At 38.4% G+C, this 24722-nt stretch overlaps 1 protein-coding gene across 1 annotated transcript in view; it reads right to left on the bottom strand.

The window, feature by feature from the left end:
* Positions 1-2499: 2499 nt before the first annotated feature.
* LOC141434789 (meckelin) overlaps positions 2500-24722 on the bottom strand; it is a 31715-nt gene continuing 9492 nt past the window's right edge. Inside the window, exons 5-16 of the mRNA XM_074097229.1 lie at positions 24245-24389; positions 21527-21661; positions 20402-20527; positions 19708-19795; positions 18260-18384; positions 16317-16531; positions 10185-10262; positions 9904-9938; positions 8788-8855; positions 7842-7990; positions 5831-5942; positions 2500-4900 (exon numbers count right to left, since the gene is read on the bottom strand). Coding sequence (XP_073953330.1) covers positions 4826-4900; positions 5831-5942; positions 7842-7990; positions 8788-8855; positions 9904-9938; positions 10185-10262; positions 16317-16531; positions 18260-18384; positions 19708-19795; positions 20402-20527; positions 21527-21661; positions 24245-24389 — 1351 coding nt within the window. The 3' untranslated portion in view covers positions 2500-4825. The remainder of the gene's footprint in view (positions 4901-5830; positions 5943-7841; positions 7991-8787; positions 8856-9903; positions 9939-10184; positions 10263-16316; positions 16532-18259; positions 18385-19707; positions 19796-20401; positions 20528-21526; positions 21662-24244; positions 24390-24722) is intronic.

Here is a 24722-nt window from a genome sequence, read left to right as displayed (position 1 = left end):
TGCCAGATTAATATTGTTGTCTATGGAAACAAGTGTGTTTTATATTACAGTTTTCATTTTGGTTTTCCTTGAAATTTAGCCAAATCATGCTGCAGTGTTGTCAAAGAATTAATTATTTTGCTTCAGTTTTTGAAAGGTTTATGAAAAGGCTGAAATTAGTTCAGAGTTTATTTTTCAATTTTAAGTAGGTTTTTAGTTTAGCAAACATTATTTATCAGCTATACCAAAGAATAAGTAGTGCATAGTTTTTTTTGTTTGAGTTTTTAATCATTTTTGTTTTCATAACTCAAACCTTTAGTGACTCAGATTAAAGAAAGTGTTTTTATTTTGTTGTTGTATTTCTTAAATTAAGTATTGTGTAAAAACAACTGCAGAAAAATGCAGCAATAATAAAATTAAAGGTAATCGTCGTTAAGCAATAAATAATATTTTTCTCTTTGGTCTGGGAATTACTGAAATTGTAAAAAGTGGTTATTTGTCGTCTTTCTCAATAATCGATTATTTAATTACTGCCGTCATTACTTCCTGGCACAATCCTCGCAATTCCAATGCCTGCTCTACATGTTAAGCCGACGTTGGCCAACCTAAAGAATGCGATTAAACTTAGAGTAAGATAAATAAGTATATTCGAAATATTCGAATTGTGATTGTGTTCACTTTTATCCAAAGGAGCGGCATGACTGCATAAAAAACGAGCCAATCAGTCTTTCAAAGAGCACCGGCAACGCACCTGTGACACCCATCGTGTTGCGGGAGTCCACGGGCGGCTGTGATTGCTTTTTATCAGGTGACCCGCATGCTCGTTAGCCCCCTATTTTATTTTTTGTTTCTTCTATTAACAACTTCAATTAAGTAGGTAACTATACTGAGCGGCAAAAAATCTGGCCCTCAAATGTATACATAGGTAATTTTGTACGTAGTGGGCCAAATTTTGTGCCACCAAGTGTTATGAAGAATGGATGGCGGATCACTTAAACCGTCACACTCATTTGGTTATTTTTCTTTACAATGCAAATGCTCGGAAAGTGCCTCTTGACGTGGGTCAACATTATCCATAGAAAATTAGTGATTCCTGCACGCATCCACAAGTGTGCAGAAAAGTTGTATGGATTTTGATTTTACTTTCCGCACTTGTGCGGTAATAGGGAGGGATGGATGGATGGATGAAATATTATGATTGGTTATTTGGAGTCTTTTTGTATTTTTTATTTCAACTCCAAATTTGTTACTTTTACGGGTATCCCGTGAAACCATATCGAAAATACAAACTGAGACATGGATGCACAGAAAAACCAGAAAAAGAGACCAGCGCTGGGAATCGAACCCAGGTCCTCAGCAATCCGTGCTGCGTGCTATAATCCCTACACCACCGCTGGAAAGGAATTTAGACACGAATTTTTCCTATGCATACATATCTCAGGTTGCTTATTTCTACTACGCTACTTATGCAGCAGCACTAGCGACATCTATGTTTCGCTCTCATCGAGAAACGTCAACATTCTTTCGGAACCAACCGCTCACCCAGACAAGAGATGTCGCTACTAAGCAATCAAATTATGATTGGTTATTTGGAGTCTTTTTGTATTTTTTATTTCAACTCCAAATTTGTTACTTTTACGGGTATCCCGTGAAACCATATCGAAAATACAAACTGAGACATGGATGCACAGAAAAACCAGAAAAAGAGACCAGCCGCAGCAGTGTCTAAATTCCTGTCCAGCGGTGGTGTAGGGATTATAGCACGCAGCACGGATTGCTGAGGACCTGGGTTCGATTCCCAGCGCTGGTCTCTTTTTCTGGTTTTTCTGTGCATCCATGTCTCAGTTTGTATTTTCGGGATGAAATATTTCCTCACATTGTTTGAGAAAAGCACTATAAAAACCTCGGCCAGAACAGGGATTGCTGGACTCGTTTTATCCGAACCCGTCTACCCCGAACTCGTCCATCAATCCCTTACTTCATGGCCTCTGCAGTAATGTACTATTTTAAATGAGGGCTATCGCGTATGAATTCGCCACTAGAGGCGCTAGTGTAGCGTGAGGTCTCCGAAATGTCAAATCTCATAGTTTTTGGGTGAGCTACGCGGGTTTATTTATAATTAGAATAATTTTGTGAATATTTTGCAATATCTGAAATTAATTATGGCAAATATGCGTTCCGGGGCAATGAATGTCTGTGTTTTGAGACAGTTTTGTCTTTCGGAAACCTTTGTCCTCCCTTTTTTCCGAACCAAACGGGGAGATGCAACACTGTGGCATGCTCGATATTTTTATGGTACGGTTTTAAGGTGTATTAAATATGATTTTAATCTAAACTTTGTTTTCACGCCCGTAATAACAAACTTTGAAAGCCATACTTAAAAACCTCACGCAACAGTGCGCCATCTAGTGAGACAAAAAACGATAGCCCCATTGCCAATACCAAAAAATAATGTCCAAACTATTGTTAAAAAATTAGTAAAGAGTCATTATAGTTAGGCTTTGAACAAATAAGAAAACGTTTGACGCAACCAACTGAATATTTACTGATAAGATAATACAGATTAATTTAATATAAAAACACGACAGAAAAAAGAACATTAACTATTTTTTTCATGTAAACTCGCATTTTAATTCCGTCTAATAAGTTATGAAAAAATAAAGGAAATAAATTCTTGGGTCCATTTCGAACCGTGCGACGTCAAGCCCGCGCACTCGAAAGTCAACCAATGAGCTTCCAGTGCGCGCGCACGACGTAGCACGAACCAATCATGGTTACCCGTTCGCGCCTGTCATGAAACCCCGCTAAAGTAATGTTTACTCATAATGTTCATGAGTTCAGTCCGGTGAATTAATTTTTGATAAGAAAATTAAAATTAAGAGTTCAAATGATTACGCGGCATTTTGTAGCTGTGTGTGAAATCATTCACTTCAACTCTCGTGGCACTACCTATATAGGCACAGTAGTTGCTTAAACAAAAACTAGATGCAAGTCTCTCATCTCATCGGAACCGGATTGGGGAAAATCAGGGTCCTCTTCATATTCTTTTACAGCTCTTCTAAGTTTTCTGACGATTGCTCGCTGTTGGCTGTCACTCAGCTTGAGGATGGTGTCAACGATGATATTGTTAAGTAGGTTTGAGGTTTCCTCGTGGATGGTCAACTTGTCTCTGGTCCCGTAATTTCTTAAATCGTAAATGTAATCGTCGAAACGCAAATTTTGCTCGAGAGTGAACACGTCATTCATGGCAGTCAAAAATTCAACCCGATGCGGCGATTTTCGGAACAATTCATTCCGATATTCCAATAGTTCACTTCTAATTTCGTCTCTGTACATTTTTGACAAATGACTCAAATGTTTGGACAAACGTTTGGTATATTTATAATCCATACGTCGAAGTTGCTCGCTCAAAATTCGTACGTACTTACCGAGCTTATTGATGGGAAAATGATGGATCAAAGTTTCCAGTAGATTTCTTAGGAACCTTTCGAATATACCTTCAGATTTGACGCCGGGTCTCTTCATGTATTTGTCGAATATTAATAATCGTTCATTCTTCCCGAATTTACTCGGCTCGTCTTTTATTCCGAGGAGGCTTATACTTGTTGCTATATTTATTAAAAGGACATTAAAATATAATATCAAACAAACGTTTATTACGTACGAACGCATGCTTACTTGGACAGAATATACCTAAGCAAAATCAATTTCACGGTTTGAAAAGTCATAGAGCAGATTATTGCTGCAAAGTTATAAGTATATACCTAAGTAAATGTGTTCAAGAATATTATTCGTCAATCAAAATAGTTATTTTTCGTCTCGTACGTACGAGCTAGGACTGATTCGACTGAAATGTTTTTAAGAAGAAAATGAGCATACCTAATAACAAACATTTAACATATCTAATTCCCTAAGAAATACTTTAAGTATGCCTGTGGTACAAACAGCGCCTATCTTCAAAGCATCACTATTTTCTTGATGAGAAAAAGATATTCAGTTTCTATTTATTTACTTCCCCAATTTCAAAACGAACACTGACATGGTCAATCAAATACTCTCTGTAAGCTAGCATTAACTTGTTTAAAATAGCTTCCCTCTTTTTCCTGCGTTGCTTGTACAGCTTGTCGAACGCAACCGAACATAACCTTCTCGTTTCCTGGTCAATTGATCGTCTCCTGCCTCTCCCGAAATCCTGAAGTAGCCAAATATATTCATCCATTTTATTGTCCCAATAGATACTACTGAAAAGAGAATTCATCGAGTTAAAGAACTCTATTCTCCTCGGTTTTTCTTTCCGGATATCTTTCATAAAATATCTTACTTTCCTTTTCATATACGATCCGCTATATTGCGATAGATGTTTCAACTGCTTGGAAACATGTCTCACTAGTCTTTTTAAATAGCCGTGCCCTAATCCTTTTAGACTTTCACCTAAAACTTTTATATATATAGGTATTTTACGATTCTTGAAATCATATAAAATTGTATTACAGATGTTTCTAATTAGATTATAGAATGGGCCATCAGAAGGTGACCTTTTTTCAACTATCAATAGTTTCGGTTGATTCTTGATTAAATGCTCATATATTGTCTCATTCGTGTTCAGCAAATCCATGACATCTGCGCTATCTATAGCAGGTTCACCAAACTCTTTTATTAGTTCACTCATATTGGTATAAGTATAGTTAAGAACTACATCACTTATGTTACTACCGAAGCAAAACTTGTTCAGCAAAAGAATGCTAAAAATGTTAATCATTTTTGCGCGCACAGTCAGCTGATGATTAGCTTCACTGGTTCCTTGATTAATTTTCTCGCAGCAGGTTTATGTAATGTTATTACGTTGTTATATCATGGTTTCTATACCAATGTTTTGCTTCAGATTTCTGTCGCCAAACCACTTTCTTGAATGTTTCATCGCCTGCGAAGAAAAGTAATTGTATACTTGGTTTGGATAGGTATTTAACTAAATGTAAACAAACTTCAGCTGCCAGATTTGCTACATTCAAGGTTTTTATACATTTTACTTATCTATCATTGTAATAAAAACTAGACTAGACTAGTGTATTTCAATTCAATACAGAAATGTAAAATGTTTAGATAGTTTAATGGGGGAATTTCAATTTCAAGACACCAAATTGACGTTGTATTGTTTACATTTAGTTAAGCCTATCCAAATCGAGTATATGTACCTATTAATGTTGATGTATCAATCAAATGTGAAATTTTATTAGCTGAGTATCTAAGTAGGTTCGTTGTACGGCCTTTAAAGCAGAGGATGTGGGTTCATTTTTAACTCGAGCTGTGCGAAATTACATTAGAAATTCACTACGAGCTTTACGGTGGAGAAATTATCGTGAGGAAATCTACATAACCTCGAAGTCATTCAATTAACAAAATAACTAACATAATATGTTTTTCTCCTTGTAAAAATATTTTCATTCAGTGTGTGTGAACTTCACAATGCACACTGGTTCCGCATGGGAACTACAACACAAATGCTTGTGTGTGCCTGTGCCTCCTCTCAAAAGTCGGCAAATGCCCATCAGTGGGATGTGTACGTATAAGGCATAGGTGATAATAGTAATGATCAATGAAAGTTTCAAAGATGCAAAAAAAATTAATAGGTACTTAATTTATTGAATCAGGCGTTACTTTGCGGAGGTCCCAGGTTAAAAGGAAGGTCGCGGGTGAGCAAAGTTATTGTTTTAGTTCATTTAAAAAAAATTGAACCTAAGATTATTGTTATTGCTAAGCAAGCGAGCGTGAAGCGCGAGAGAAGCGCCTTCGTTTCAGCTTTGGCAAAAATCTCATCCGAGTTTTGTTCGATATGGATTATTTTTGTCGTTACCTGCCAGACTATGAGAGTAGTCAGAGCAGCTAGCAGCCAGTCCCCAGCAGCGAGGAGGACACAGCCGAACACCATAGCGTCCAGGGTGGCTAGGGTCCACTCCTGGCCCCACCTGCCCAATACAATTCTCTTAAAATACTACTGTCTTACACGGGTCCATATTGACTCGCATAAAATCGATACTCTGATTTTTTATTCTACTACCAATTTGTGTTCATAATCATCACTTGTCATAAATTTATAAATCATAACTTTTTCTTTCATAATATTTTATGACTACCTAAGGTATATACCATCGCAACTCATAAGATTTGGGATTGCGACCGTTAGTAACAAATACTAATTATGACTAATGATATTTATGATATAAAATTGTATGACGAACATTTTTGGCCGGACTTCCAATAATCGGACTTGAAATATTCTACGCGTTTTAGCGCACCAGCAAGCTCCAGGAAGTTGGGGACGTTAAGCCAGGTTTTTTTGCCGGTAAAAGTCCGGCACTGTTTGAATCCTTCCTTCCATCATCATCATCAGCCGGAAGACGGCCACTTCTGAACAAAGGCCTCCCTCATAGAACGCCACAATATGACCGACAACTCGCCGCTTGATCCGGTTGCCCGGCAATTGTCACGATGTCGTCAATCCACCTGGTGCGAGGGAGGCTTGCCAACGCTTCGTCTTCCGGTTCGTGGTCGCCACTCGAGGACTTCTCACCCCCAACGGTTATTTGTTCTTCGAACAATGTGGTCCGCCCAAGCCCATTGTCACTTCAACTTGCATGTTATTTCAGCTATGTCGGTTAATTTAGGTAACGAATTTCCGTATTCCGGATTCCATCACGCAAAGAAACTCCAAGCATAGCTTAGTCGTCAATAACAGATTTTTCCCGATTGCACGCCCCCCATCTCCTATAGCACCTCGAAATAAAATCTTTAAATTAATAAAACGTAAACATGTTATGAATGGAATTTTTTCAGCATTTCTTCAAAACAACCGATTACGTTTTTCCTCGTGGATTATACAAGTACTTGCTTTTGGAAATAGCCTCCCAACTTACAGGTACAGATCACAGAACGAGCCAAGGTTGGATGAAACTATATATCATGTTTTATACCGGTCCTAAGGAGCCCCTAGGCTATAATTGTTATCCTTTCGCTGGTTCGAAATTTACAGAGACAATATAATTCACGTTTGCCCACTAAGCTACGGCCCGGTAACGAGCGTGTGCGCTACCGAACGCTTTCTCAGGGGGGCTACTACGAAATCGAAAATCGAAATTCGTATCATGCCGTCCTTCTTACTCTCGTGTTAAATAATATAAGCGTCAGCGGGACGGCAAGAACGAATTTCGAATTTTGCACTTCGTATATAGAGCCTGTTGGTTGCGTAATCGAGACGTTTGTCTTTTTAAGGGTTCCGAAGCGTGACAAAAGGAACCCTATTACTGTCGCTTCGCTGTCCGTCTATTTGTCTGTTACGGGTTTGTATCTCGAGAACCGTAGTCTTTTTTATTGGCTCTACAAAAACAAATAATCACCGTCAGCTGTCTGTAAAATTTAGTTTGAAGACAAATGAGTGAGTATAATTTGAGGATGTCTCCCCCGTGGCAGACAGGACGGTGCAGGCTATATTCCTGCACTGAAGAACGTCCAGAGGCATATTACGCGCGGGTGCTAGCGATAGCATTTAACCATCTCGTTCTTCTCTCATCCTACGCCGTTTGATAGAAAGAAGTGGTGGATATAATTGCGATTCTACGTGCGTTGGATACACAGGGCCGGATTTAGAGGTCTAGAGGTTTTGTGACAGTGAAGGAGTGGAAGCCTCAAAAGCGATAAAAAAACTAAAAAAAAACGAAAAAAGTCGCTGACCTGTTGATTTTTTTATATATTTCAATATCCTTTGTGGAGTTATAGCTATATAGGCTATAGGCCTATAAATCCGGCCCTGGCACTATTATGTATGTATGACCTTAGGCTGGTAAGAACACATACCATTGCAAACTTACCAAGTGACTGCTAAGTACGAAGGCGTACTATCGTCAGGGCCATACAGCAGAGCACTGGTGTTGCCAGCCTCTCGCACTGCTATTTCCACGTCCAGTAGCCTTTCTAGTACGGTGCGCTCGCTGGCAACCCAGCTGAGACCATCCAGCGCCTGTTCACATCGAAAATTTAAAAAATTATAATAAGGATTAGTAAATAGGTAGTAAGTGAGGATGATTATATTTCTCATCTAAACTCATATTAATTATAGATAATTTTTTTGTTAATTAAGGAAACTAGATACCTAGGTCTGGTTTATAACCCATAATGTAAATTGCTTTTATTTATCTGTATGACTGTTTGTTTCTTATCAAATAAATAAAAAAAAAACATTGGATAAGTTTTTCGAAAACATTATAAGTATGCTACGACCACTTTGATTTAGGAATCCGTTAGCCAAATATTAGACTTTTTAAAGGGTCGAATTTGCCGCATACTAGTATCAGAACACACTTGACCATTGTTTTTAGATAAAAAGCGAGCGTGTTGAATAATTATTACATTCCGCGCCATCAAAAACAGTTGCAATTTAAAATGGTTTAAAAAACAACATCAAGTTAAATTCTACATTGTTACTTACTTAAGTAGGTTTTTTTTTTTTTTTTTTTTTTTTTGTTTGACTGGATGGCAAACGAGCAAGTGGGTCTCCTGATGGTAAGAGATCACCACCGCCCATAGACAACTACAACACCTGGGTATTGCAGATGCGTTGCCAACCTAGAGGCCTAAGATGGAATACCTCAAGTGCCAGTTATTTCACCGGCTGTCTTACTCTCCACGCCGAAACACAACAGTGCAAGCACTGCTGCTTCACGGCAGGATTAGCGAGCAAGATGGTGGTAGCAATCCGGGCGGATCTTGCACAAGGTCCTACCACCTACAACTATTTAAATTAATTGAAACTAATACCCTCTCAAAAAACGCAGCCAAGAATCTTGAAAGAAGAGCTTGTCTCGTGTCGCCTTCAGTCAGTGCCCCTACGAAAATAGAATTTACTTACGTTATCTATGTTAAAAATATTGTCTTTATGGCGCCTGGTTTGTATAAAAATTCTCATTAAGAAGTAAGGAATAAATTACCTAAGTTTTGGTAAAAAAAATACAAACGTATACGTACGTAAACTAGGTATATGATTCGTTCAAAAACCGGAATTTCTAAAAAAAACAAGGTAATTGACATTGGACCTCAATTCTATATGTCAGTCGGTAAAATTTTTATGCCATTTTTATTAAATTTTAAATCGACGCCATGGTTCCTAAGAACAGATTTCGCTATCTCTCATAGTTTCTTACTTCTGTAGCCCTACTGACCCATTTGGATTGATCACCCTGTAAAACTGTACATAATTTAATTACTAACACATTGTTTGACAGACACACCTGCAAGCTTTGTTTGTTAAATCTGCTTCATCTGCTTGCATTGTTATCCAAAATGTATTTTATTTAAGTTTATTAAATTGAATGCCAATTTTCTTAACCCTATTCGCCTGATGTTAAGCGATTATCGCCCATGGACATGCCCACAATTTCACTTGAAAACTTGAAGGTCATAGCCATTCCAGAGTTTTGCTGTGCGAGGCAGGAAATTTCTACAGTCGCCAACCATCTAAATGGTGAGGATGGAAGTGTTGTCGCGTATGGCGAAAGGATGCGGCAGGGCCGAATAAGAGCGTTGTACATGGGATAGAGAATAGTGAAGTACGCAGCGCCGTCAAGTCGATCGGAAACTCGTTATTCGAGTCGCTCTCCGTTGTATGCGGTCCCTGGTACTGGGGAGCCCACAGATTATTCCATATGTGGGCGAATTATGAAGCTTTATACTGTCTCGATCTGTTGAGCTTCTAAAACCCTTTGACCGCCACGGTCGGCAAATCGCGACAGCTGAAAATCTGCCATAGGCACTATGTCAGCCGTGTTCGCGTTACGTGGCGCCTATGGAGCGATTTTCCGATTTTTTTTATAGTCGTCTGTGGCTGACCGTGGTGTTCAAAAGGTTAAACCTTTAACTTGATCTTCAGCAACTTACCTAATCCAGGGGTTGATAGTTGTTTATACACGACCCTGAAAATATATTATCACGTTAATGGCAAAGCGTTCAATCAAAACGCTCTTATTGTCAAAGAAGTATCCACTAGATGTTTAGCCTTATATTACTACGAAGTACAAAATTCTAACTTACTTAGTATCTTGCCGTCCCGCTGATGCTAATATTATTTAATACGAAAAGGAAAGGGACGGTACGATAGGAACTTCAATTTTCTCATTTCATTGTAGCCCTTCTGGTTGTCACAAACTGAACTGACTAACCTCAGCTGTGGTGCGCAAGCGACGCGGCACGCTTGCAGCGGACCCGACATGCTTTTTACGTCTGGAGATCCGTTGTTTCTGAAATAAAAAATCATTATTCATACTAGCCAGCCATTGAAATTTTTTAATCAAATATAGAATGCTTGTTTTTTATTTACCCGCGGCTGCGCACTTCATTGAAACCGGCAGTTGAATCAAAAGGTTTTTATTTAACTCTCTACAAACCAAATTTCATTCAAACCCGTCCAGCCATTTTAGCGTGATACTCCTTCATTAAGAAAAATTAGATCGTGGCTCTTCATTGACGTTCAAAAGAAAATGGAAAGAGCGCGTTTAAAAAACCGATGTGCAAAAAATAGCCTAAGTAACTATTTATGCGTTAAAATTGTTTAATATATGGGTACCATTTCTATTTCACACACAATAAGTAAGTACTCGTATGTATTTTTTTCATCAATAAATGACTCTACCTGTGTTGTTCTTAAGTGTGTAAATTGTGACTTAATTAAACATTTCAGAACCCTTTCAGTGAAAACTTAATTTTAAAATAATACGTACGGCTTTTACAATAATAGAATGCCCGAAGACGATCTAGGTGACATTATTATTAAAGAGAAATGACATTAAAATAATAGAGGTAAAAGCTTATGAATGAGAAGCTTTTACGGAAAATCCAGGTTGTTCGCGTAGCCCTTTGATTAATTGATTAATAAAATTAATTAATTTATTAAGGATCACCAACAGATAATACATCATACAAAACATAAATATCCAGTAGATGATGAGATATCTAACTATAGGTAAGGGTCACGAGCGTTAATTTGGGACCCATTTCGCCAAAAAAATCCTTTGAATTGTCATACAAAATGACAGATATTCGACCTAAGATGGGTCCCAAATTAACGCTCGTGACGTACTAATTTCTGTATCATCGAACTTACCAAAAAAAAAATACTCGTGCTTATAAGTATTTAAATTAACACATGAAATTTAAATGAAAATTAAAAAGAAAACACCATCTAAGAGGCCCTCCTGCGGCATAGACCCCAGCACACTGGCGACATTACCTTTTCTATCATTATTGTTGTATCTTGAGTAATTGAACTTAATAATTCATTTATGGAATTGAATTGATTGTATAAAGAAATAAAGTATAATGAAACGTTAAAAACATAATGAAAATTGTACAAAAATGTAGTAAGTATACTCTAGGTATACTCTAAATAATACATTAAGGTTCAACATCTACGAGTCGCTATGACAATCTGTCTAGTCTTACTTATTATTATATCCCGACGCAAAAAAGAGGGGGTGTAATAAGTTTGATGCCAATGTCTGTCTGTCTATCTGTCTGTGGCATCGTAGCTCTCACCGTAGGACCAATTTCGAAGCAGTTTTTTTTTTGTGAAAGTAATAGTTCCTTGCGGTGGTTAGGTTTCATAGAAATCGGTTCAGTCGTGTTTGAGATATATATTTTTTTATGTCAAATAGCTGGTCACCTGATGGTAAGTGATCACCACCGCCCATGGACACCTACAGCATTATTAGGACTGCGGGTGCATTGCCGCCTAAAAGGGGGGCTAAAGGGGGAGGGGAGTTGGATATTGAACTTTGTAATGACAATTTTAACTTTACTAAATTGGTTAGGTTATTAATTAAAGAGGAAAACCTTTTTGACCTCGATCTGGGAATTTTCGTAAAAATATTGAAACAGTGGGCACTATTACAAGCTTTTTTAACTTGACCTTTTTGTTACTGTTGCTGTTTTTGCTTGGTCAAATCTTGCAAGTTCATTAGTGGTCGGATTGGCTTGAATTTATCGGATGACATGTAAGTTGGATGACAATGCAAATACAGTCAACAAAAAGTACAATCAGCAAAAAAGCTTTGTATCAAAAATTAAATTTTTAACAGAAACTTATTAAGTATTTGAAATGCGCAAGGTCCGAAACTTTAACAGGAAAACATACGTAGGTATACATTAGTTTAACCTATTCATTGCCGCGCGCCAGATTGCGTACTTTGCAGCGATGCCGACGCTTCTGCAGAGCAGACGCCCATGCGTCAGCGGCACCCAGGGAAAGCTAAATTAGACGCCCATCGGCGTCAGTGAGTGGCATCACATGAGGGTTCACCAAGATGCCGATGGGCGTCAACGGCACTGAACGGGTTAAATGACACCGATACTGCCTGAAAGTAGGTGCTGAAACGCATTACGTGTTGCGAGGAATTATTGTTTTAATGGAAGAGTTATGTCACATCTATAGGTACACGGGTCAGACATAAAATGACCAACCAGAATCCTTCCCGTTTATTATAAGTGACTATAAAATTTCGACGTGTGACGTTAATATAATTGCTCAGAGAGTGGGAGTAAGCTGTCGTTTCAGATTTTACTGTTGTTATATAAAGTGCGTCATCCATTAGCTTCGGCCATAGATACAAATAAAAAACGTTGCCGTAGACAAGAAGAAATACAAATTATGGCTGCTTGGGATGGAAAGAATAAATAATTTTTCCACCCAACACGCTCGGTTTTCATAAAAATTTGCACTTTAAAGTTGAATATTTCGCAAACAGATCACTGTATCTAAACATCGTCTTAGCAACCCCCAATGATTTTAAAATACCTATCCAACGTGCCCACGCTATTGGGTTAGCCGAGAAAAAAAAACACCCCCACTTTACGCGTATGGGAGGTACCTTAAAAAACATCTTTTTCGTGTTTTTATTCTACCACTTTGTTGGCGTAACTGATAATGTATATTCATGCCAAATTACAGCTTCTAGTACTAACGGTCTCTGAGCTTAGCCGCGGACAGACAGACAGACGGACAGACATGGCGAAACTATAAGGGTTCCTAGTTGACTACGGAACCCTAAAAACAAATTCGTTCCAGTAGGTACATAATACAAAACACCTACGCTAAATTTCATGATTCTAAACTCAACGATTATTTCGATATTTTTCACTGATCCCGTGGGAATATCGGGATAAAAAGTAGCCTATGTGTTATTCCAGATGTCCAGCTATATAAATACCAAATTTCATTCATATTCGATCCGCCGTTTTACCGTGGATGAGTATGTTTCATATTTAGATGTTCAATTCGTGATTTGAAATATGAAATATTTAAAGGAACAGAATTTGGGCAGCCGATCTGAGGCATCCAATATTATAAACATCGAAAGTGTTCTCTACAACATGAATGAAATCATTCAAATTAATATTATTTCTATAATTTTAATTGTAACTTTGAAATACTGAGGACACACACACTCACAAACCTTCGCACTTATTAGTAGTATGACCGATGCCCATTATGGCATTACAAAGCGTCCAACAGCTAGCTCGCCAGTGGACGGCCAGCCTTGCGCCAACTGTTAACGGGTAGTTTACGAGCTGTGAACCCGTCTGTTACCGAGCTCTGTTGACACGGTGACCCCTCCGATACTCCGAACACTACGCACGGTAGTGCTGTCGCCAAGAACAACGCAATGCTTTTCTTATTTTAATCTAGTGTTTTTCTTCGTGTGTGGGGAGGGGGGGGTTGAAAGCCTCTTTAGGGGGGTCGCGAAGGTCCTATTATCAGTTGGTACTCTAGTAAAAAAAAGAATAACTTTAAAAATATCTAAATAATAAGTAATATAATGTCACAAAATAAAATAAGTCATGAAAAAAAAACCAATAGGTAGAGGGGTCGTGAAATATTTCTTCATGCTAAGCCATCGTCCCAATAGAACGCGAATCGCGCGAGTAAGCGATGCGACCATCGCGTGTTCGCGCGATGGCAAAAACTATGTGTCCTAACGACCCGAGCGAGCGAGCGCGGTGTCCCGCCGACGCAATCATCGCGCGAATTTCAATTAGGACACCTATTCGAATTCAATAATAATATGTTTGATCGCGCGTTCGTACGAACTAAGTTCGCGCGAATAGGTTTACAAACATTTTATTCGCGCTACCGCGTCGTGCGATTGTCAGTTAGGACACCTATTCGAGTTCAATATGTTTGATCGCACGTTCTTTAAATTCGCGCGAACCTGCGATGATCGCGCATTTGCGTTCTATTAAGACGATGCCTAAAGGGTCGTGTCATGAAAAAGGTTAAAAAACACTGCTTTAATCTACCTAATTAAAAACAATATTATAATTTCCAGCCATCATTATCTTCTTCAACCTATATGCGTCTGGGCACAGGTTTTCACTGCAGAATTAGGGATCTTAAGCTGTACCTACCTAGTTCCCAAGCGGGTCTAATGTGGATTCGGAAATTCACATGCGCCATTGAATTGCTTAGCAAGCGTATCCAGGATTCCTTGCGAAGATTTTTCTTCACCATAAAGCTCAGTTCAACAAAAAATCGGGAATACTCAGAGCTGTGCGAGCCCGTGCTTAATAACTGGGCTATCACGGCTTACTATGATATTAAACTCTTCTTATTTCCAAAGAGACCCTTTCGATAGTAAATAAAAACCAGCACAAGTGAAACAGTTTATCAACGCCACTTATGGACAAGTATTATGACAGAAATGATATCACGGTAACGACCTTCTCCTAACCAATAGTTTTTAACGTAATAATGACGTAATACCTAATGTATTATCTTTTAGAACATCTGAAACGTGTTATGAGCGTTATTGTGTAAAAGGGTTGCAGATCTTGATTTGTTCGGTCCGAAAGGATCCCCCTATTCCCTCCCTCCCTACATGATGGTCCCTTCTATTGTTCGCTTGACCCTTCCATTATGACAGGAACACAGAATTATTTAAGTTTGGTATTTTTATGAATGGGTCTTAACATTGTATGACCTTTCATTTTATATGTATGTACATAATAACTCTATCCTAATACCATCACCAACCATTATTCTGTGAATCATAATTAAGTGTTGTAAGTTGTTGTGGTAAGAAGGTACACGATGACTGAAATATCAGTAGGTCAGTAAATACTGTTGTTGAGAACCTGATTATGACACTTGAGGTCCCGGCTTCGATGTCTGGTCGGGGCAAATATTTGTATGAAAAATACGAATGATTATGGTCAAATCTTAGATGTGTCATATATGTAGTGTATTTAAGTGTGTATTTATCTGTAGAAGTACCTACCGATATATCCGTAGTTTAGTACCCTTACCCATATCCATTAGTTCAAGCTTTGCATATGTAGTTTGAGACTAGTCAAATAGTGTTAATAGTCCTATGAAGTTTAATTTACTGTGTGCATTTGAGACTTGGCGAGATTTTTCTGGATGCGCTGTTGGACTACATTTTATGGCTAGTGGATGGCTGCAGTTACGGACTTACGATTGAATATCGCAACCACGTCCTACGCTTTGCTGCCGGTCCACTTGTTTGTAATAATTGCTGCCAGATCATTACATCGTGATATACAGAGTAGGTACATATATGTAGGTATATCAACTTTCATAGAATTAAAGGGGTATGCAAATTCATAGTCTGCGCTGTGGCTTAATGTAAAACACACATGACTCAAATAATTGTATGATGTGTCGTGTCACGACGCCTCAGAAAAGGCTTCATCTTCCATCATCATCATCATCATCCCAGCCTATTTACGTCCCACTGCTGGGCACAGGCCTCCTCTCAGAATGAGAGAGCTTGGGCCGTAATTACCACGCGGGCCCAGTGCGGATTGGGAACTTCACACATACTTACCATTTAATTCCTTCACAGGTGTGTGCAGGTTTCCTCACGATGTTTTCCTTCACCGTAAGTAAAGCTCGCGGTAAATTTGAAATGTAATTTCACAAATGAATTTTGAAAAACTCAGAGGTGCGGGCCGGGGTTTGAACCCACGCACTTCTGCTTGAGAGGCGATAGGTGAAACCACTAAGCCACCACGGCTTTTTGTCTTTAAAGGCTTCATACTTTTAATATTAGAGAAAGGGACAGAGCCAAATAAAATAGTTACGGGTAAAAATCTTTTACGGGGGAAAAGTTGTAGAAATGTCCAGGTTTATATATAAGTAATAGTAGTAACAACCAGTGCCTAAAAAAATAGTTAATGTTATTATGAAATAACTGATGTGAGAAAACGTGGACGGTGAATTAATTATTGCGATCTACTTAATATGGAAAAAACTTACAAAGGTTCACGTTTGACCTTACCTGCCATGAACGTAATGCGCGTAGTATTCCTCTTCGAACACCAGCAGCGACAACCCCACACCCTCGCAGATCCTGGAGACAGCTTCCGCGGGCACCAGCCGGTCGCGCACCCAGCTCGCCAGCAGCGCCGCGCTGTAGCTAGCCCACCAGCAAATGCAGCCCGCTGACCAGACGTAGCCAGGACTGGGGAGGGACTCCAGCCATGGGGAGAAAAGCTGTGACGAAAAATTAAATAAATAAATACAAATATCACGGCACAATTCACACCAATTGACCTAGTCCCAAAGTACGCTTAGCAAAGCCTGTGTTATGGGTACTAAGCAACGGATAAATATAGTTATATATATATATATACATACTTAAATGTTATTAAACACCCAAGACCCGAGAACAAACATTCGTATTTTTCATACAAATATCTGCCCCGGCACGGGAATCGAATCGAACGGGAATCGATGATGATTTTTATCATCATCATCCCCATCATCAGCTTTAGGACGTCCACTGTTGGATATAGGCCTCTTCCATAGACCTCCAGTTGCTTCGGTTGGAAGCGGCTTGCATCCACCGTGACACCACCACAGCGCAAACATTTTGTCCCAACTCGCACGGTCTCCTTCCCGCGGCCGTCTTTCGCCCGCACACTACCACGGTTTGCTGTGTGCGTACGATGCGAGCGTTGCAGAAACCGTAAACACATCTTGATCGTTGTACATTTTCCGCCGTAGTTAACTTAAGAAAAAAAAATGTTGTGATAAGTATAAATTAAATATTGTCATCCGTCTATCTCGTTGGGCTTGGTGGATGTCCTACGCTGCGGTTGCCGATACACGGTATCCATTCGAGAACTTTTTGGCCCCAATGGCTTGTTCAGATCAGATCAGCATCAGATTTTTTACGGCTTCCAAAATAGAATCTCTATCCTATTTCTTTAATCGAGCAATTTTTGTATACAAACGACGGCGTCAATTACCGTTCTCTAGGAAACTGCTAGTTGTGTAAGAAAGAAAAGAAAGAAAATGTTTATTCGGTATATAAACAAAGTAACAACAAGGTAACACAATACCTGACGACTGACGACCGGATGGTCAAGTGGTTAGAGAACTTGACTACGAAGCTTGAGGTGCCGCGTTCGATCCTCGGCCGGGGCAAATATTTTTATGAATAATACGAATGTTTGTTCTCGGGTCTTGGATGTTTAATATGTATTTATCTATATAAGTATGTTTATCCGTTGCATAGTATCCATAGTAAAAGCTTTGCTTAGTTTGAGCAATTGGTGTCAATAAGTGTCCCATGATATTTATTTATTATTTAATAACGTATTAAGTACTTAAAGCCTAAAGAACTAGACCAGTGCTGGTTTTCAACCAGCGGTATGCTGAGCCGGGACCTTTTTGTAACGGCAACACTACTTATGTATTTTTTCTAACCTGTGTAATGTGTCACTGCAGTTATGAATTAGTTATCTGTGTCACAAGGGAGCAAAATGAATCCAGAATGTAGCGAAGGATTCTACAATAGAATCTTGAGCGTAGCGAGCGATTCTAAAGTAGAATCCTGAGCGTCATGAGGGATTCAAGTGTTAACGCCCAAGATAAAAATAATTTTGCTCCCGAGTGGCTCATACAACTTTTCACACCGAGCATTTATAAACTTGAAAAAAAAACCCTAATATTTTTAAAGAACAACCAGCATAGAAAATGACGTGGCTTTAGAATTATCAACTTCAAAAAATGCCATTTGCAATAAAATACATAGAAAAACCTTGAACAGAAAAGTTGCACTTTGCTCCCTCTCGTCAGGGAGGAAAAGTTACTTTTCTGTAGGAGAGGTGTGAAAAAAATATTTTCTTTCTTTGTTTCTTTCTAACTGCTCCGCAATGCTGAGGTACGGAACCACAGCGCTGCTTTATGTTGACAATAAACTGTTGGACTACTTACATGTAAATTAATAAGAGCTAATGTAATAGTAATTCCCGGAGACACTCTCCGTCGCGCTTGCATCGCGGACCACTCTCGAGCCAAGATCCTCGTCTTCCACATGTTATCTTCACTGAACTGCTCATCTAGTAAAGCAAGGGAAGTAAAAGTTATTTATTGTACCTAAGCACCGTTTTCAACGCAATGGTGAGCCTAGGGGAGTCCGAGGAGAGTTGTGACAGAGGAGAGTAGTGACAACGTCGTTTTTTGGAAACTTAGTAATTGCTAGCGAGCTCGCAACAGCACGCGTTTGATAGACTAGCTGCGGTATTGCGGACGCTATGAACTAAAGAGTGTAACGCGCGCTTGTATTGCGGGCTCGCTATCGCAGCAACTGCAGTTGCTGATAGCAGACTCTAAGAAAATCGCAAGTTGTCACAACTCACTCTGTCCATCGACTCTCTCTCGGTCTCCCCTATATCTTGCAGTGGACTCTTATACAGCTGATAATGTTGATAATGATAATAATGACTGTTTTGGAGTGCTTTGTTTAATGCCCATAAAGGCTTTCATTTGTTTGCATCGTGACGCATCAGAATGGAGGGAGAGGAACAAACAAATCATCATTGCATCAGACAACTGTAAATCTCACTATATTTAATGTGTGCACCTTTATATCACGTCATGGACACGCCACGTCATACAAATATAAATCCTTATTGGGCAAATTATGATTGATTGATTGGATAAATTATGATGATATACGTACCTAATTCAACAGCAATTAGGTACATACTTAGAAGAGTAATAAATACCAATATTTGGTTAAGTTAGTTGGTTGATTATGATTAGACAGTCTCAAACAGATGTGCCAGTGTAATTTAACTAAATTTCTTTAATATGTAATATACCGGGTGTGGCCTGTAATACGAGCAAAAAATTAAAATATAGATCGTCCTTTACGATTTGAACAAAATTAGTTCAGCGACTTTTAAAAATAATGGAGTCTTTGACTTTTCCTTTTTTCATACAAATTAAATACTGCTATCAATGTACGCCATCCTTGAACCCAACTGACGTCGCCTGTCACGCTACAAACATCAAGCATTTTGCTTTATATTGCTTCTTCAATTAAACTTAAAAGCGTAATAAAAATTAAAAAAACTAATTATTTTTAAAAGTCGCTGAACTAATGTTGTTCAGATTGACGAGGACGATTTATGTTTTAATTTTTTGCTCTTATTACAGGCCACACCCGGTATGAAATGCTCGTGTCACAGTGTTTGTAATGAAACTCCTCCGTAACGGCATGACCGATATTTATGATTTTTTTTGTGTATATTCAGTAGGTCTGAGAATAGGAAGTAAACTATTTTTCATACTTCTACGAGGACGGAGTGGGAGTGTGGGACGGACGGAAAGCAGCTAGTATTATTATAAAAACTTTACAGTTCAGAATTATTAGGTACCTTTAATCGGAGGATTGTATTCAGACCAGTCCAAAAAGAAAATATCGCAGCGACATTGGCGCCAATTCACCCATATTACTTTGATACCCTGTAAAATATAATTCATAGTTAATTTCTCGATCTAATTTATTTAATCAGGCTTGCATAAACGTAGCTATCATAAGGTCGCGGGTGAGCAAAGTACTGGTTCAGTTCATTCATTTCTCTATAGATAAGTTTTTGGTTAAAAAAAAAACATTTTTAATACAAGCTTTTTTTTGCTGACTGTTCTTTTTATTGATTGTACTTGTTTTGTCGCCCACACTACATTTACATATCAAATTTCAAGTCGATGCCATAAACCGTTGAAGAGTTCCGTCCTGCGGAGACGATCCTAGCCGGACTACCACGATGTCACTACCAGATTATTGTATTGTCACGCAAGTTACATGTATACCAAATTTCTAGTCAATCCAACTACTGAAAGTTGGTCGAATGTAACTTGCAAGATTTGATTACAGACAGACAGACAGACAGAAAACGGGACAGGTGAATCTTTAAAAGCTTGTAATAAAACTGTAGCAAAAAATAGTTTATTATGAACTTCAGCTTCTGTTTAGGGCCTTTACATATCCGGCTGCTCTATGGAAAGGAAAACGCGCTGCCAACGCTAGTTTTAAAACGTACTTAGTAATCTGTGTAAAAGAAGTTTTACCTTTAAAGCGATAGCAGAGTATACGAAAGCTCTGATGATGCGCTCTTCGGCCGCCGAAGGTGGAAGAGTCAGCCCGAACGACCCAGCTTCCACAGCTAGAGCATGTAGCGTTGATAACCAGACAGCCTAGAATAACAAAAAAAAACCTTTTACGATTGCTTTATAAGGTAACATAAGAATTAAATCAAAAATATTAAATGAGCACTTCTTATACGAGTAACTGAAGGTTTGGTTTCAGTGTTTCCGGTATCGACTTCGACCGGTTTGAGCCAATGTTGGCCGAAACTATGCATTTGTAAATCAATTAAATCATCGTGTCATTCAGATGAGTTATTATTATTAATTATTTTGTCGCGTGGGGAATTGAAAGAAAGAAAGAAAATACATTTATTTAATTTGAATTGGGCCTACGTCCAGCAGTAGGTACGTTCGTACAGCTACTACGTCTATACTCGTATACGATAATATTCTATATACATAGTCAAAATGCCATAAACGGGACTTATCACGCTATTTTTACACGAGTAATATTACCTCGACGTTACGGCAACGTTACAGTTGCCGTGGTCACGAGTAGACACGGGTCACGGGTCACGGTCACCAACAACTGTAACGTTGCCGAAACGTCGAGGTAAATATTACTCGTGTAAAAATAACGTGATAAGTCCCGTTAATGGTATTTTGACTATTAGTGAGAATCACGAAAGTTTAAAACGTTATATATTCTATATACGTCTATATACGATAGTTAGTGATTGTTATGTTCTTTTAGATACTTATAGTTTACTTAATCGCCCGTAAATATTTTTTTCCTGTTTTTTTTTGTACTTGTTTCTCTATCTTATAATTGAACAATGGCATATTTGCTGGCTAATGTTTAATTTAAGTTTTCTTTTCCTTTATTCTTTAAACTGTGCCGTTTTTTGCCCAAATAAACATTAAACGTAAATGAACTAAAAGAATTTCTTTGCTCACCCGCGACCTCTACCTAAATTCTTTTCGTTCATTGATATGGACCTAGGCAAAGTAACGCCTGATCCAATAAATTATTAAACGTAAACATTTTTGTGCCAACTGTAGAGTATTAAGTGTATTGTAAATAAATTTGTATTCTAGAAGGCTTACAAAGTACATAGCGTCGGCCGTGGATCCAGCAAGGAGCGGCAGCAGGGCAGCTTGAGGGCCCCCTCTGCGGAGCACCCCTCGCCACTGCAAGAGTGCGTAGCATGACAGCAAGGCGCCGAGGACGCCCCCCCAGATCTACGCAAAAGTATCTATGGTTACAATTACATGTTATTTGTCTAGTTTATGGATTGTAGAGTATCTACCAATCTCTTACAGGAAGAATAACAATCTTGTAGCGCTAGAGAATCAAAGAGTGCCTGAAATAATTAGGCCTGCAACAGTATATTTTGAAGCCTGTTTTAAGTAAATATTATTCTAAAATAACTGATGTGAGGAAACATGGACGTTTTTACTGTCAACGGACGTCTACGCTCATTTTTTAAAACACGTTTTTAATTTCTCAACCTGTCACAAACGAAAATTCTGTTTTTGTTTTGGTTTCTGTGGCAAATACTGGTTCCGATTGGACACTAAAAATAATCTTTTACAGTAGGGTTATTATTTCGAGAGGTTCAATTGTGTTTAGACTCAAATTTTCAGTTATAAAATTAGAAATATATCGTTTATTGTTTTAAGTTCATGAATGTTCATAATATGATATACCATGCATGCAACATAAAAAATTACGACATTGATAAGACTATTTTTTTCTACATTTCCCGTTGTTCCAAAATACACCATCATTTTCGTAGCCACACTTATTAAGTATATTTTAAACAAAAAAAAGAGGTCAAACCTCCTGTAAATCTTTTTTTAACTATAAGCAACTTTGAAAATAAGACTGCGTCAATATAACGTATAATGTTTATCGCAAGTCATAATTATTTATCTATAATTAATGTAATAAAGGTTCAGTTAGATTTGCGTCAAAGATCGAGCGTCATTTTCGTTACGGTTGCGACTTGGTAAGTATTGGGTAAATAAATATAATGTTTTACTGGTGCTGTGTCATTTGCAGTTAAGTTATTCAATATTGATTTCATTTGCTTCAAACCTATAGGATATTTACTGCAGAGCCGCGAAAGTAAGAGCTTTTCAATTTCGTGGTCATCATTTTCGTGGTCCTATGGGCCACGAAACTGATTAAAGACCACGAAAAAGATGATTTTCCCTACAAGTAGAAAAATACAGAACACTTTTTATAGAATTTTCTGCTTTTTACAGTGTAATCGTTTATGCCGTTATTGATTTAATTGATTTAAACGAAGAATGGTTGACCGTCAACAACATTTGCTCCAGGTGTGGTTATAGGAATTATGACCAGTGCGTCGCCAATTTTGTTAACTGGCGAGAGGTTCAAGAATTATTTTGCCCTGAATGTACGTGTGAAATGTATATATCTAAATATTAAAAGAAACTTCGTCATTTAGAGGAGCATTTTGTTGTGTTGTTTCGTTGTAACATAATTTCGTTCTGGTTTACCGTAGACCTGCACGGGGGGAAGGTATTGAAAACTGTTTTGGTTTGTGAGTTGAAGTTATTAATCTTACTTTAATTAAGTAATTTCTAGATAGTATTTAAAAGGTTACAAAAATGACAATTTGAAGTCGTCATTTTCGTGGTCAAGTTTTTTTTTTTTATATAGATATCGATTGTCTATTTCTGTTGATACCTGATTAATTAAATAATGCTTATTCGTTTTCTCATTATGATCGGATTTTCATTCAAATAGTACAATTATAAGATTTTCAAATAAACAAATGTTCTTTTTCGTGGTCTCGATGCTCATTTTCGTTACCGTTAAAATTGGATTTTTGCTTTTTTTAACCAAAATAAACTTTATCGATCTCTTATAATATAAGCATCTTATCGGTACATATCCTTATGTTCAAAATAAAACAGACCACATCAAAATGTGTGTTTTATTTCTGTAACATTTATCTTACACCTCAAATAATTACCCAGTAGCAAAATGCAGGCTAATAAGGACTGCGCCGTTTGATGCCTAACGAGGGACATAAAGAGTCTTTTGTGCACGAGGGAAGGTCCAACACGAATAGGGCACCTCTATTATAACAAAAGATAAACTTCACTACTTTTTTTCGTACCCAAATCCGTACTGCGGCTTGTTTAGTGTGTCTGATTTGCAATATACTTACGAATCAAAAACTACTCCGAAGGTATTGGAAACGCGGATAAAATATATTCCAGTAGCCTTTAGAATTTCATCAATCTGCTATGTGTTTGTTCACGCTAATTTTGAAATTCTGAACTGATATTAATGCCTTTTTTATTTTGACGGGCTATCTTGGGGTGGTGAAAATAAACAAAATGACGATGTACCTCCCAAACCCTAAAATTTAGCAATCTCAGTCAAATTCAAAACCATAACGGACAGGAGGTCTCCTGAAACTCGAAACTCGAAGTTCGTGTCGTGCGGTCCCTCTGACACTTCTACTGTGTAATGGGAGAGCGAGAGGGACAGTACGACACGAACTTCGAGTTTCGGGTCTCGTAGTAGCCCTACTGGGGCTTGTATAATGCGGGCACCATCGTACTAGCGGGCTGCATGATCCCGGTTTCGGCGATACGGTTTCCCTATCTAAAATCTCCTCAGGATCAACGTTTGACGAATCTGAATTCGGCATACAATACACGACTCTTTTTTTAACTGATCCAAGTGCCTATAAAACGCGGCAGAAATCCCAAGGAGAACCAAGAAGGAATTTGGAAACAGCGCCATCTAGCGAAAACTAGTAACGACGTGATAATCCTTACTTCAAGTCCCCGCAGGACACCGGCGCTGGGCATCTCATGTTCCACCTGGAGAGACGTGGTGACAGCCCGAGTATACGTCGGCTTGGCCGCGTACTGCGCTTGAATTGTCAAGTGCACTCGCAGAGATGACTTGCTTCGTTGCATGCTGGCAAAAAGGGAATAAAATCAAGGAAATGTTTATATATTACCTATATTGCAATGAGTGTACTCGTTAGGCCAGGGATTCCCAATTTTCTTACTTTGTGGCGCGCTGTAAGCCTCAGTTAGTACCTACTTCGTCACGACGCTCTGTAGCGACGGAGCCTAGCTATTTGGAATATAGCGTAAGTATTCGCTGGGCTACCCACAATCAACAATAAAAGGAAAACACTTCGTTTTGGCTCAATATGTCCAAAATGGAAAAAAAACTAGTGAAGATCATACATTCATAATGAGCCACACCATTGAAGCTCGTGTAATTCGTCAAACTTCCCACCTC

This window comes from Choristoneura fumiferana, chromosome 14 (assembly GCF_025370935.1).
Source record: "Choristoneura fumiferana chromosome 14, NRCan_CFum_1, whole genome shotgun sequence".
NCBI classification, from domain to species: Eukaryota; Metazoa; Arthropoda; class Insecta; order Lepidoptera; family Tortricidae; genus Choristoneura; species Choristoneura fumiferana.
This window is presented reverse-complemented; position numbering and strand designations above follow the sequence as displayed.